Below are 16,501 nucleotides of genomic sequence, written 5' to 3'. Positions count from 1 at the left end.
CACCAGGAATAAAATGAACTATGAAAATATTCTTAAAAGAAAAAATGAACTAGTGACAGTCAGATGAAGCACTCTGTAAAGAGAAATTCGCCGGGCATACGAGTTATAGAAAACTGGGGATGGGCAGGTCTTTGTGATCCAACAAAAACTCCCAAAATATCACAAGCTCAACAGAAGAAGGTGTAAAGAGCAAAAGTCCCAAGTGCACAAGTAAGAGTACATATAGCTTCACAGACAATGAAAAAGCACAAGCCACTGCATGCCTGGCACTTGGGAAGAAAAAAAAACAACAACAACAACAACAACAACAACAACAACACAGAAAGCTCAGAGGCTCACCCTACTCTGTAAGAGACACCACCGTGTGCACACAGCTGAGGAAGAGCATAATAGGCTGCTCAGAAGAAAGCTAGATGGGACAAAATCTAATGGTGCAATTAATTAATGGCCTAAGTTAATGTAAATTAAAATACTGGGAAATTTTTTTTTAAACGTTGAAAATAGCAGGAGTATTCTATTGGTAGTAAAAAGAAAGTTTTAATCATCCTACTTAGGAACCACACACAACAAATTCTTACTAGTGTCCAGATCAAAAAAACTGCAAGAAAAATTCTGAAAATGAGCATGACAAACACATACACACAGACATGCCATCGTTTGCACAATTACTTTATATCATAAAATCAAGCATAACTGATTTTTTTTTATATTGTAAGTCATCTATTATTTTAATATTTGAAATAGAGCAAGTTTACTTACAGTATTTATTAGTTAGAAAGTCATTGGGAAAGACTGAAGAGCAGTAGCAAGAATCTTATTTTAAACATTATCTTAAAATAATCTTTGCTCTTCTTCTGGCAGATCTTGTCTGCAAAGCTTTCTCCTCATTTTCTTAAAATTTCTGGGGGGAAGAAAAGCAGAAAATCCTGTGCAGGTCTTTTCCTGAAAAGAGAAAATCCTTAAAATCTGTAGGCCCATATAGAAATACCAAGGCAGCGCAAGTCCCCATATGCAACCTAATCTTCACCTGGATTTGTGGAAAAATTAGCAGAACCTTTAAACTATTTTGCTCTTTCTGGAATTTTGAAAGCAGTAATTAAGCAGCAGTATCCCACCATCAGGACAGTAACAGTTAAATTCAGCCAGACACTGGTTTTGCCACAGGCCTATAAGGGTTTTTACATAAACTCTCTTCTTTCCAGGCTTCTCTGGCCCAGGTTTCTGAATCTAAAACATGGCACTAGTTGCCTTTCTCCTGATGATCAGACTTTACTCTTCCCACAGCAGCAAAAAAGCTCAGATGTTGTTAGACCAGAAAATAAAGCTCAAGTGGCCAAGAAACACTCTTTTAGAACTGAGCCTTGTTCCATAGGGCTGAAATTCTGTACATCCTGGCACAGTGAGGGCTTTAACTTCTTATAGCCCAAAGACAAGCACCTGTCAATAACCTGGAGCTGTCTGTGGTCTGGTACACCTCAAGCAGACAGAAACTGAAAAAAAAGAATATGGCTTCAAGCTATTTGTTCCAACTTCATAAGTCTTTTGCCTAAGATCTTAAATAATTGAGATACAAAAAGCTTATACTCCATAATTATTAGTAGCTATTATTAGTACTGGAAGTATTCTAGAAGTCTCATCCACATTTGCTTAGGAACAAGAAAATCCTACAGATTGTAAAGACAATTTCAAATAAAGTTCTGCTATCTAGCTCCTATAAAGATATCTCGACTACCACAGTTTTAAAAGATGTGGATGCCTAAACATCATTATGAGTTTTACGGTAAGTGTCTGTACAACTTTTTTTTTTTTTTTTCTTTTAAAAGATGAGCAGTTCAACTAATTAGATCTCTGTATAACAGTTGTGTCTTGAAAATTTTTAATTGAATTAATCAGCAAACTGTTCTGTGAGTACTAGAGTCAACTAACACTACATCTTCTTAAATTACAGCTTTGTTTGTTAGCTGGAAATTGATTAAATGTATACCAGGGCTTCAATTTAAAACTTTCCTCTTCAACGAAGCATCCAAATCCAGCAGCTCATTTTCACGTGATATGGAAGCATCCAGTCATTAACTGTATATGAAAGTGTCAGTCTGAATAGCCAAATACATCAAATCTCAATAAAAAATAAAACATTCAAGAAAAAAAACTTGTAACATAGATTTCCTTTCTGTTTTACAGAATTTTCTATATATGTGATTATAAACTGAAATATTCCAGATTTCTGTCAATAAATACGACTTCTTGTAAGATGATATAAGATTATTTAACAAATTAAAGTCTGACATCTATGTACATCATTCTAGAAACTCATTGAAAAAATGAACAAATCACAGAATCATTTACGAGACAGCTGAAAAGACCAAATAAGGTGTAAACATACTCTATTTCAAATGTGAAAAGATGTTATTTTTTATTTTTGTCCTTGTAAAGTAGTATATTTCAACCAGATTACAACAAAATTACCACAGGATATTTAAAAAAAAATACAAGAAAGTATTTAGAAAATTATATATGTACATTTGCTTAAAAATTCTATAATGTAAACATTAGCATAACAAGATAAAATAATATTACAAACCATTTATTAATACTTAGGTGAATACTGTACATATATATGCTTTAGAATTAATACAATTTTTCTTACAGTTTAAAAGGAACAAAAAAAAAAATTCCCCAAATCAAAAGGGAAATACAGCTTCTTTACTTGCCAGCAGGTTTGGTCCCACATACAAGATACTTAATTGTTTATCTCAGTGTTCAGGAAGAAAGAAAATGCAGCTTTTCAGAATTAGATATTCAACCAAATTTGCATTTCTGTAATTTTTAGTGTCCTAAATAGCTAACACTTTTCTCAAGAAACAAACTACCACAGACAGCAGTTCTGAAACCTTGTTAAGCAAACTGATTCCTCCTACATGGAATTGCAATACATTTGTTTAGATGGAAAAAAAAAAAAAAAGGTATTTTTTAAGTCCTGATATTTGCAGCAATTTGTAAATATGGAAATTCATTCCTCTCTAAACATTTCAATGGTGTTTTCTATGCCATTATTAACCAAAAAGTAAGCTACTATCATTAATTAGAAGTATGCTCTGATTATCTATGTTATCTATAATTGGACAGAATAAATAAAGTACAATTAGTGCAGAGTAGGAAATAAAAGAAATGTACAGTATCAGACCACTGTGTAGAGAAAGTTTTTATCTTCCATTCAATATGTGAAACACCAAGCAGCTTAACTGATATTTCTATATTTCATATATATAATTTCATACATCGAAGTTAGTCTTTCAATACATAATGCTAAGAAACTACAGAAATGGCTACATATTCATCAAATTAATATTCCATGTAGTGATACAAGGTGTTGACTGAAATATCCTAACCTACAGAAATTGAAGGAGAAAAATCTTTACTCTCTTGAGTTGTTTAACCACTTTTCCAGAAGTGACATAAGCTCCAATACAGAAGTATTGTTGTTTCCAAGGAGAAAAATGTGTTTGCAAAAAAAGAAAAAAAAGTCTTCCTCTTTCATTTAAACTGCTGTTCCACAGGTTTTTCTTGGGAATTATAAGCAGGTAACTGTATTTCTATCCACAGGTATAGATTATCTGTCCTCAGAATTACAAGATATTCTTGTAATTCTCCACAAGTGTGGAAGGGGGTAGGTTGAACATTTGAAATGGCAAGAAATTTATAGCAGAACTATGATTCCTGCCTGTTTTGAATCAAAGAGAACAACATCCGTGTCTGAAAGTACTAATAACTGATTCTGTTAACAAAATATCATTTTTTAAATCATTAATATGTCCTGACAGACAGTATCAGTAGTTCACGTGGGGCTTACTGAGTCTCTTTTATTATTAGCTTGCTGCTCTGAGACAGTCAACCCCATTTATTAGCAGGTTCTTATTAATTAATTTGACAGCTACCATGCAGATATCGCTCTATACAATAAAACATTTTGTAATACAAAAAAAAGTACCTTAGCAATGGGTCACAATTTTGAACCAATTATCTTTAATACTGTTATGTCCTTTCTCTAAATACTTGTATTAATCCAGTCACGAAGGTTTATGACTTGTGGTAGGTTCTGTAAAATAGTATATATAATCTGATTACAACTATCACATCAACAACATATTCCAGAAAAAAGACTGGCTTTGAAATTATTAATCTTCCTAAGATGTGATTTAATGGACATATCAATTTAAGCCTTTATAACTATGCCAATATCCTGCCTCATATAAACCTTGGAAATTTATTATAATTACTGAGAAACTTGATTTAATGCAAAAGCAAAGCCAATACAATGCATTCTCTATAATAAATGACAAAATCTCTAAATAGATGAGGTTCTCAAAAAACACAGTTAAAATTATTTAATTTATACTAATACCGATAGACAATCACATCTGCAAAAGATTCAAGTCTTGCCTGCCATGTATTTCTTAGGAAATTGTTCATTTTGCATGTGATAAGAGAACAGCATTAAAACTAAAAAGTAATGCCATTTATTTTCACAATTTATTTTGAATAGTCATTAAAGGATCCAGATGACCAGTATGTCTAAATATAAAACAGAATTGAAATGCAAATGATACTGCAAGTTTCTCCATGCTGCCTCATACCATGCTGTAGTCCAAGGCTTGCAGGAACAACAGGGATCAGATTGGCCTGAGTCCTCTATTCTGTGATTATGGAGATGTTCAAGAACTGGTTGCACCCATCAACTCACTGTGCATAAGCCGTAGAGGGGATATAAAGATTTAAGAGCTCTCAGATAGTACAAAAATAAATGAGATGTACAAAAATGGTAACTACATGCATGGCATTAGGTGACACAGGAGGAAGTGGTATGATCACTCAATTGGTAGAATCATTGCTACAGTTACAGGTATTTTATAAAAGCAATATATCTATCCTAGGATTCTTAATAACAGCTGGTCATCCTTCATCAACAGACTTCCCTGATTTTGTAAATAAATGAAAAAGTGGAACTTGTGACAGAGAATTACAATTCTCAGAAAGACAGGGCATTTCACAATGTCCTGAGGTGCTAAAAATGTGGGCATTCACATATGTTGATAGATATCAACACCTATCTCCTTGCAGTCATGCAAGCACCTTACTTCAGCAGTAACCAGGTCAATAGGGAAAGCTGACTTGTGAAGAAAGGCTTAATTTAATTAGCTTCTGAGATTTTAGAGAAACCACAGATGGGTATTTAAATGGATTAGTAATGCACCCACTACCCTACCTTGTATCACAAGGCGAACACTGCAGACTGTAATCTTAGGAGCTGATACACAATTCAGGTAAAGTTAATAAAGAACAATTTGTACACAGTAAACAAGCTTAGTATTTTCGTGTGATCTACATACATACATTAGAAAATACAAGAAACAAAATAATGAGGAATGAAATAAGAGCCACATGTAGTAACAAGAAAAATTTCTTCTAAGCAACTAAAAAAAAAAATTAATTTAGGCTATGCTAAATGAGAATTCTTACCATTTGCAACTTTCTGAATAAGGAATCCTTTAATTTGTGAGTTATTTCCTGAAAATGAATACAGCCTCACATGACAAACAGATAAATCACAAAGCATACCACACTACAATTTCTTTCAGATTTACTTGCAATTCAGTGTTAATAGATGTGTGTCATATTTCTACTAAACAAGGCTCTATTTTCTGAAAAGTTAATTTAAAATTGTTTCCAAGTGGGACCATCATTACAGCTACTTTTCCTTCCAACGAAGGCAAACTTTAATGTGTCAGCAGTGTATCAGACTGAAGAGTTTGGAGAGGTGTTAGCTGACAAGATACACACTTTCCATCCTTCTTCAATAAATGTGTTGTTTTAGTTTACACAAAACACCAATAATTATTTACCTTTTAATAATAATAAAAAAAAATGGCTAGCTCCCAGGCTGCCCTTTTGGATTCTGAATTTTGTACCAGCCCACAGACACTACTTGCTGTATGTAATGAATCCCTACTTGAGAAGTGTCGCTAAACAACTGGACCATGCTTGGCTAAAGAATACACAATGGTCACAGGTCTGAAAAGCAGAAGTTCCAGTTTGCCAGAACTTTGATAGAGCACTGATGTAAAGAGTTTATTAATCATCAGTTGTTGTTGGGGTGGCTTTTTTTTCTCTTCCAGGGTAACATGAGATTTCATGATCTACTGATAGAAGAACTGAATAAAATTAACAGATAATAAAATGACAAGATACACCATGTTAATGCTCTCCAAAAGAAAAACTTCTGAGAAGAAAGATATTCTTACACAATGGAAAACCAGAATACAATTGATAGAAAATTTCAGTGTGCACTGCTTAAACTTAATGAAGAAAGGAAGATAGCTGACACATAATTAACTGCCTATGGCAGTACAGCTAATGGATGCTGAACTGGATTCCAGTTAATCCATGTCAGGACTTCCATCACTTGTAATAATTCTTGCCAATTTTTTTTCTGTTATTCTTGCAGCAGTACCATCACAGATTACTGTTCAGTGAGAGGTGATGGGTAACAGGCACTTTCATTACAGGCAATTATTAATTATCACTATATGAAGGATTTTTAAAAAAGAGTAAGAATTCCAAACTGCCCAGTTAATGATGAAGGACTGTTCTGTAGCATCAGTGACAAATTAATACTAAAATATAACCCAAGACTTGAAAACACTTTTGTATCATGCTGATTTTGTATATACTTGTGGTGGTTTGTAGAAATTAATAATATTGCACCCAGCCTTATAGCAAGACTGAAATTTCACTAAAAATTATTACATTCTCTGATTTTAAAGAATTACTTCCCACAAATGAAAGCTATTGAGAACACCTAACTAGAAACATAGAAAAGCTATTTTTACACCTGTATTGTTTTTCCCTTGTCACCTACTTTGTCAAGTTTTTTTAAAAAAACTTTTGTGTGTATCAGAGGTTTACAATAATAATTAAAAAAAAGTATTTCTATTTACAAAAGGTAATAAATTAGTGAGGTTCTTTCAAGCACATCTTTCTGACATATTAAGTAGTAATAATCATAACTGTTCTTTAAGGAAAATAAATCGTGGTGACACGATACCCATGTCTGGACCAGAAAAATGTATATGTAGAAAGTGAGACAACACAATACAAACAAGGAATTCAGAAGAACGTAACTTCAGAAGAACAAAGGAGAATATGTGCAATGCAGCTTCAGAAAACAAATAAAATGCCTATCTGTTTGCTGAGCCCCAGTGAAGAGCTCTTGTATTCCTTTTGAGAAAGTGATTACTGCCTTCCAAAGTATTTAATCAGGATATGACCCTTAGTTATGAATGTCTCCTTTCAGGATTTAAGTTGATGCAGCTGTAGTCTCTTCAGGAGCTTAAATTATAAATATAAGCTAGGAAGGAATCACAGAGCAACTTAAAGTACATGGTTCCAGCATTCACAATTATGAAAAAGGGTCAAAGATCACCGCTCTGAGGTTCCAGGCTTCGGGGCTCTCTTTGATGGCTGCGAGACAGTTTAGGGAAACGGGTAGTCACTCTCGAGCGGTTGATTTTGCTTACTGGTTCTCCAGAAGGTGGAATGTCACTAGGAAGAAAAGAAAAAGACAGAAGTAACTAGTTTATGTTATATGCAAACTATTAAGTCGTTACTCTCAACATGAAAAAAGCAGATGTTATGAGAGCCTGGCACATGACTGCAAAGTACAGCACACATCTTCAACTACACAGAATTGCATTCTTTCTACTGGTATCTCAAGTGTGAATTACAAATGAGCTCTTTCAGAAATGAGAACTAGTAGAACTTTCAATACTTTATGGAAGACTGCAAATTACAGGATAAAAGCATATCTCTATGGGTTGCAGTTCAGAAATGGTGGTATAAGCATTTTGAAGTGATAAAAGTACAAGCAAAATAGACAAGAGCTTGCATGATGCTCTACTTAACAATCCTCTAATTATGGATGGATGTATCATCACGTGATGAAGTGTATTAGCAATACATCCCTGTTGGGAATTCTTCAGTCTCTTCTGACCCACAACAGACTATAGTCTTAGATGAATGAGCCTTTTTGAAAAGTCTCTGAGAAGAAATACATTAAGTTCAACAACAAGCAGTAACAGAAAATTCCAGCTTACCTAGGTGATATTCAGAGGCTATAGACTCCTCGGAAAACTACAGTATAAAGGGATAGCATTGTACTTTTGCCATTCTCTTAGAGGACTCCACATGGTTTTTAATTATGCTTCTTAAATACAGATCAATAAATAAAACTAAATTTTGCATATTGCAACTCAGCTAGGCAATAAAATTACACAGCATACAAAGTCAAATGTACTTTTATAATTAAAAAAAAAAATGTAATACCTATCTTCAGAGTGAGTTAATAACAAGTCAATAGTGGAAGAATCGTTCTTCTGCAGTTCTTGCCATATTAAATAAATACACATATATGATATATATATATATATATATATATATATATATATATGTATATGTATATATTTAAAATCACTGAATTTACCCTATGTAGTTCCCTTTTTCCTGCAGCGACTTTCCTCCCAGCTCAGACAGCCCTATAAAAGCTGTAGGCACATGCAGGCTCCACTCAAGCACTTTGAACACCTTAGAGATCTTAGCAAAGCAAAGGCCTTTAACAAGTCCTGGGACTGAGTGGAAAATTCACTTGCAGGAAGCAGAGTACTCCTGAAAGACAGAGTAACTGTATCACTGGTAGCCATTAGCTTTGAAACTACAACGCCCACATTTGCTGCTATTTGCTAAATAATAATAAAGCAGTACAGAGAAAAATGTGTCCAATTTAGATGTTAAACATTAACAGAAAACAATTGGAGTATTTTTAATGACAGTGTATTTTGCTTGTCTAGCTTTCCTTGCAGAACAGTCTGAAGTAACAGTTAAAATAATAAGTTAGATTTTTCTGAATTAAGATTCACCATACACATAATATTGAGTCTTCCTAGGTAACTAGAAATTCCTTCACATGAAAAAACTGCATAAAACACCTGTGGGATACATCTTCATCTTCTTTAATAATAAGAATAATAATCTAGATCTTTAATTCTATATTTTTGTTGTCAATGAAGTCCAAGCTATGCAATTAATTTACCATATGTTATTAATTCTTAGTTGCCAAAGATAACAGGACTTCCAAACCCAGTCCTATGATAAGTTATTTTGAAACTCAACATTGCTATCTCAGATGCTGTAGAAAATTTCGATCATGTGAATCCAATTTCAGCTATGCTAATTATCATGGATTGCTTTCAGTAACGTGAATATCATTACTCTTTATACTATTTATTCTCTCATGTTTTCTATGTATTCTCTAGTGTTTATAGAACAGCATGGGGTAGTGGTTTCAGAGGGCTGTGATTTTGTATTAAATGTGTATCTTTCAGAACATGTAAACATAAAACCTTCTAAATATCAAATATACAATGAAATTAAAACTTTTTTTTTTTGTCTTGTTGGACTTTTCTCAAAATAAATTATGTTAATTTGCCAGCAGGATGGACACTGCTGATAGTGCTTTAGTTCTGTCAGGCTGACAGACAGCTACTTTGTGGCTATATGGTAGTTTACATTGCAAAAGAAAGCACTGTGTTGTGTGCAATTACTATAATTTGGTGATTGCTTTTTTGAAACTACATTTTAATACTTAAGCTCCTCCTGCTGGCACATCCACAAAATGACATTAGGGTCAGCCCAAGGCAGAAGTCACTTTTCCCTTGTGGAAGAAAAATACCATTAAAAGAAAAAAGTGCAAAAGATGCAAAATGAATTCCCCTAAAAGGAAGAAATATGAACTAATATCCATCTGTCTTCATAAGAATGGCTGAGATAGTTAGATCATTTTAGGATGGCTGCATGATCACTGATTTATGTAAATAAATAAATAAAAATCGCAAGTAATTCTGCTAATTTAAATGATACTACTCCTAAACTAGATTTATCTAATAACCAAATTAGAGCTAATTTGTCTTAAATGTCTAAGCTAATTTTTATCATTACAATCCAAACTCTAAGACAAATCCCTGTGTTACACAGATTTACAGAAAGCAGTTTATAACCAAGGAATTAGATCTTCATGCATCCAGCACAAAAAGACAAACAAGAGCTGAAATTTCAGCTGTTATTGCTTGTTGGCCTGATCCATTTGCATGGAATTGGAGGTTGTACAATGACAAAAAGGTTTAAAGAGAGAAGTCATACATTAGTCAAGTATATATCTTAAGTACCTTTCCTTCCTCCCTACTTCAAAAACTCATGCAATAATTTGCCATCTAACTTACTTATTTCAGCTCTAGCTTTTTGCTCTGCAATTAAAACCAAACTTTCAAAGAACACCCAGAAAATGTAACAACTAAACTTGGGAAAAGAATGAACAACCCCCCTCAAAACCAATGGTAATAAAGGAGGAGGGGAAGATTATTCTTCCACCTCTTCTATTGTTACCAGATTTAACAATTCTAGCTCTGGCCTTGAGGTCAAATGATACTTATAGAGTCTCTGGCATTAAATGAGACACTTTTGTCCAGAGACACTGCTGGACAGTTCGGCAGGTCAGATATTCTATGAACTCTTGGGCAGAAGTATGAGCACCTTAAGGCAATCCTACCAGTTCTTCTGGCAAATGCACGTGAAGATGAAATTGGAACACTTGTTCTCAATCTATTTTTAACAATTTGCATTTTGGACTGAGGAAGAACCTACATGCAATGTCTTCAAATCCACTTTCTCATTTGTCTTATTCAGTGAAAGCAGTCTTTCAGTTAGTATTTTTGGGCATGATTTAGGGTTCACCCATAGCTGACAGTTTTATTCAGACTAAAATACAAATTTAAAATATGTAAATCTAAACCAGCGTGTAGTTATTTTAGAATAACTGTTCCAGAACAGCTACCCCCAGTCCCTGTGATAAGCACTTACTCTTCAAGTCTACATCTGACATCTGAGCTACACAACTTCAGTTTTAACATAATATTCTCCTTTTTATTCTATTACCTTCTTAGCCACTGAGGTCCTAACAGGGTTTAATTTTCCAGACTGAGTCTGGCAGGCATCTGGACACTTGCCAGGCATGAACCTGTTGAGCACTGGAATGCTCAAGCACTAGAGGCTCCAGTTCTCTGCATTCTCACCTTGTCCCAGTCTGAAGAGAAAAGCATCCTGCTGAGAATCAATTCCTTTTTCCCACCAGGTCACTGTTTGGCTTTTAAGCATTCATGATTGATCTGCTCAGCGTTTGTTTGGATACCAATTCAGATGCATTGATTTTGTCTAGGTGTCAAGTTCTGCCTGAGGTGCATCTATAGAAAACAGCTTAAAATAACCAGCCTTTTTAATCAGCTTCTAGTTTCTTCATACGCTTCATTCATTGGCTCTCCATGTATCAAAATGTAAAGCATGCTTTGTGCGCTTTTCTTTACATACACCTGGAACTGCAGCATTCTTTTAAATGACATCACGAACATTTACATAAAGAAATTTATTTCTCATCTCCTTTTCTACTCTTCAGAATAAAATTAGAGAGAGAAGTAAAAATAAAGTAACATGCCTGAAATTGGAAATACTTTCAGTCTGAATAACAGTCTGAAATTGCAATAGAATATAATTGCAATAAGCACATCCGGGGAGTGTAGAAAAGCTCAGGATCAGGTTGTTCACATATCTCGCATGGAAATGCATCTCTGGAGACACTCATGATCCTAGCTTTGCCTGAGTTGTGTTAAACATAGCTCATGAAAAAAAAAAACAAACATCAGCAGACAGATAAATTTGATGACTTTTTGTTGACAGTTTCTTGTGTGATTCATATTTTCATTTGTCATGATAATCGAATTTCTGGTTAAAATCCCAATACTTAATGTGGTAAACTCGATTCAGTCAGCAGGCCTCCTCAAAAAGGTAATATTAAACACGGCTTATACTATATGATGAGGTCCTTATTAAAAAAGTGTAATTCTGATCTGCCAGTACACACTTTAGCACCTTCTTCTGCCAGCTACAATCATCTCTAACAGTTGCTTAGTGGCACTATTAACTAAGACTCTGACTTCATCAAATCATTTTGTATACTTTAGGAACTCCTGTTACTCTGGCTAATATATTTGTTTCCAGTTGCTGAAGTGTAAAAATAATTGGACCCACATTCCTATCTTCATTTCCAATCATGCAGAAAGGAAATACAACTATTAATGAGAAGCAGTGATCTTCATCTATTAATACAAATGACTGGGCTGGGAAGTTTAAATATTCAACTGTTTATAGAAGAAATAGAACAACATGGGTTAGATAATCCCTCTATAGTGTAATTTGGCATTGAAATTCCTGAAGACACTCTATTAGAGCAAAGTTGTCAAGTTAAAACAATTATTAAAATTATTAAAACAATTCCCTTCAAGATTAGAACTGAATTGACCAAGAAATGAAGAACATTTATTCTAATATTCTATTCATCTGCTTTATTAACATGCAACTCCTTCTACTTCAAAATACACACTTCTACAACAAAATACAGTATTCATAATATATTCAATCTCTTCTTGCTGTGAAATAACTTCCAACTTGTAATCATGCTTAAATTTGTTATAATCCAAATGATCCTAACTTGAATGTTCTCATGCTACAAATGAGTTTCCGTATCAGCATGAAGACTTTCTTCATAAACATCATCTGCATTGATACTTGATTTTTTTCCATAAACCATGACACTTTACAGAATTCTGATGATTGGACCTTTTTTATTCCACTGACTTTACTTTGAATTTGGCATACCAAGATACTAACTGTCCAGTGAATGTTTAGAATGCATTAGTCACAATCTATGAAGTGAGGAATACCCATGTGTAATTTTGGATGGCACGCACACTCTTTCATTCAGGAAATGCTCAGAACCCTACAAGAATCACCTTTCACCAGTTAACATCTGAGCACCTAAAGTGTATTACATCTGGGAGTGGTTATCTTAGCTGGAATACCACCAAAAATGGAAAATAATGATTAAATACAGTTCTGAAGCAAATGATCCCTTCACAACTAACTAGAAAGCCACAAATCAAAAATCAATGAACATGCATATAAGAGAAAGTTCACTATAACGTACTATTTATTTATATTGATATAATTATTTTGTGTATTGCAATGATTAGTTAAAGGTGGCAAGTTTGGCTACTGTATCCATTTTCCCCCAGGAAACAGCATTCTTCTCTACGGGGGTTAGCTGAATTTGAGTAAGCATTATAATCTACCACTTCTCAGTGAAGGGTAAGTGAATGAACAAATGGTTTAGAAGCAGGACGTGTTCCAAGGTTGTTCATATAAAAGGTAGTATTTGCTTTCAGAAGAACAGTGTTTGGTGAATATCTGGATTTGCTTTTTTCCTGTTAGTACTGTAATTATCTTTAAGGAAAGCAGAGAAAGCTCTAGGATACATTTCTATTAAAAACCACTGAGGTAACTAAAAACAGAAGACCTGCATCAGGATTCACAATGTACGTGAAAATAAATGGAGTAAAATTCCTGTTTGACGAGTAGCAATTTCAGTGTGCTGAGACAGCAGTGCTTTACAGGGAGGCTAGCCAGACACCTCCTCCTCCATATTCACAAGTTGTTTGCATTGAAAAGTGACATGGAGACAACTTTAATTACCAAATTAGCTTCTAAACAGCCCATGATCGATACGTTTGGCTTTGGCAATAACAACAGAAAGCTTACGGGAAGTGTGTTCTCAGACATTAGCATATATGAAGCCAGTAAAAGGCATTATATATTTACCACTCTAACCTACACACCTCTTCTTTAGCCAGAAGAGAAAAAAAAAAAAAAAAACAAAACACTTCCATCTTTCATGACAAATGGTGAAAAGAGAGATTTACCATCTCTTCTAATTTGCCTAATTGTGCCAATAGCATAAAGAGGAAGAATCTGAAAACTTGGAAAGTTTCTTCCCACCTGTCAATGCTTATCATTGCTACTGAGCTCACTAGTACACTTAGAGTAATTTCAGTGAAAACCTGGTTCCTATTTCTGATGCACTGCACCATGTCTGACTTTTAACCCGCAACACCACGTAACCTAGCGTCTTGGGGGACAATGCTCTGAGACCTGAGGGCTGGCAGCACTGCAGCAGTGACTGGTTTCCCGTCCTGGAATCCTGCCACCTACATTTCCCTGTAGAGAAGCTTTGTGCCTTCCATGTTCCTTCACTCTTCTTAACTCCAAATTCAGCCAGGCAAGAATATGTGCCCACAAGCACTAGCACTTACACTTTTCAGGATAGTTTAAATAGTCTCCACGGGAATAACGCAACTTAGCTGTCTTTGCTTAGTTTTGCAAGTAAACTGCCCATCATAAAAAGGCACCTGCACAAATTGCCATGTTTATTTCATTTTTAAAAACAAAACCCTTCTTTTAAAACTACCATAACAGCAAATGGAATTATAAAGAAAAGTTGTGATCAATACATTGTGTTTTGATCTCCCAAGAAAGTGCTTGAGTTTTAATTGCTCCATCAAGTTAAGAGGTATCAGCTGCTTTTCTCAAGTATTTTTCATTTCTCATGAAGATTACACCATGACATTAATATAGGCAACGAGGCAGAAGAGAGCTGACATGACCATTCTCATGGCACATCTAGACGTGTCCCTGAAATATCATAATGTTTCTGGAAGATATGCTAGCAATAATAAAAAGTGAAGAACAGTGCTTTATAGCGGTTGCTTTTTTTTTTTTTTTTTTTTTTAAATACTAAGGGCAAGTTCCTGCAGCCCAACCAGAAGCTTGATACTAATAGAGATTCATGACCTAAAAGCTTGAAAATATAGGATGTTTTCACCTCAATATTTGGTAGCTTTTTGATTGTTCTTAACTTTAGACTTATTTTTAGTTTCCCTAAGCTAAAATATTTCAAATTGAGTTGGATAGCACATAGAAATAGAGCACCTGCAGCTGGAAACAATCACAGAGAGGGATTTGAGACTTGGCGTACTGAAATTAAATGTGTGCTCTCCAAATAAACAAAAGTAATCAAGATGGGAAAATATGTATAAGTACAGAATTAAGTACTGTCAACAGAATAACAAGGGAAATGCTGACTTTGTTCTTGGTAATGAAGACAAGGACTAATGTTTATATTTCATCCAACCCAGAAAAGGAAGCTAATCAAAGAAGGTATGACACTGCCTGGTAAATAACTCTGGGAGCCAACTTGGGATGCAACGTTCCTGTTGGATTAGAGATAAACTAAACAGACAGCAGGCAGGCCAGCATGGAGAAGACCACAGTAGTCAGCAACCAAATCAGACTTTCTGTTTAGTCAGATTTCAATTATTTACTCTGTAAGAAAGAAACAAAATGTCAATGATAAACATACCCACACTCCCCCAATGTTTTGTTGTTGTTTTTTTTAAACCCACAAAGTTAACCGGAATCAAAATTTGCTGCCATCTCCAGCAGGATTTAAACACACAGTAACTTGCTGGCCATAAGATCCTGAAGCTCCAGTGCAGTTCTCCAGGTATCATCAGATTCAGAACCTTTACAAAGTAAATCATCTTGGTCCCTCTCTAATGCAGGTGCAACTTTGCCAAACTGTTTAAAATAAAAATAAATGAACTGTAATTTAGGACAACGGTCATCAGCTGTGACTCATGTTGCTGGCAGCTGTTTAAGTGCAACTGCAGTGCTGGAGTACATCTGCAAAGCCACTGGGCAGGAGCAGCCTGGGGGTTGCTCAGTGTTCCATTTCTCAGCTACGTGAAGAAGCTTGTTCTTAGCTACATAAAGCAGCAGCAGAAATGGTTGCTGCCCATCTACATTTGATCCATTAGGAAGTTATGGGATCACTAGAAAGTCACTTTCACTTTTGCCTATGAACTCCCCAGGAAGCTGTTCTTTTCCTTGTCTCTCTAAGCTTTGTGGCTTTCAGCCACTTGAAGACTTTGGCATTGGCAAGACTAGCCAACCTTGATAGAGGACGTTTTATGGCTTTGAATAGATGTCAAGCTAAACAGAAACTGAAAAAGCTGCTGAGATATCACCTTCTCTGGTTTAGAAATGGATCAATGAAACACTGTATGTAAAAATCAATATTATACATGAATGGTACAGTACCAGGAGGCAGTGAGATGATGGAGAAGTTTATCTTTTTTGGGATACTCCAGCTTTGCAAGCAGCAGGAGGAGAGAAAAGTCTTAAAAGATACCATACACAGCACATGCCTATGGTTCCTCCTTGCAAGATTACTGTATGGTCCTGAAAAGCAAAGGCCTACACTGACACAATGTGAAGACTATTTAGCCCTAACACAGGTGATATACATCAACTTACCTGCAGTAACAACAGCTCTACAGTTGGATATCGAAACATTTTTTCCTCTTACACATACAGCTACCCTGTGCTTAGAAAAAGCTGGGTGCTGGGGTTTATTGGAGTCCCCAGGATTTAGATTCATTTGACTCAGCTA

General features: G+C 34.9%; 1 protein-coding gene across 1 annotated transcript in view; it reads right to left on the bottom strand.

Annotated features, from left to right (window-relative positions):
* Positions 1–5,517: 5,517 nt before the first annotated feature.
* The window catches only part of SNX29 (sorting nexin 29), a 130,450-nt gene continuing 119,466 nt past the window's right edge, over positions 5,518–16,501 (bottom strand). Inside the window, exon 21 of the mRNA XM_032197430.1 lies at positions 5,518–7,599. Within this exon, the coding sequence (XP_032053321.1) occupies positions 7,470–7,599 (130 nt within the window). The 3' untranslated portion in view covers positions 5,518–7,469. The remainder of the gene's footprint in view (positions 7,600–16,501) is intronic.

The sequence above is a fragment of the Aythya fuligula genome, chromosome 15 (assembly GCF_009819795.1).
Source record: "Aythya fuligula isolate bAytFul2 chromosome 15, bAytFul2.pri, whole genome shotgun sequence".
In the NCBI taxonomy this organism is placed as follows: Eukaryota; Metazoa; Chordata; class Aves; order Anseriformes; family Anatidae; genus Aythya; species Aythya fuligula.
Note: the sequence above shows the minus strand (reverse complement) of the source record. Positions and strands in the feature narration are given on the sequence as shown.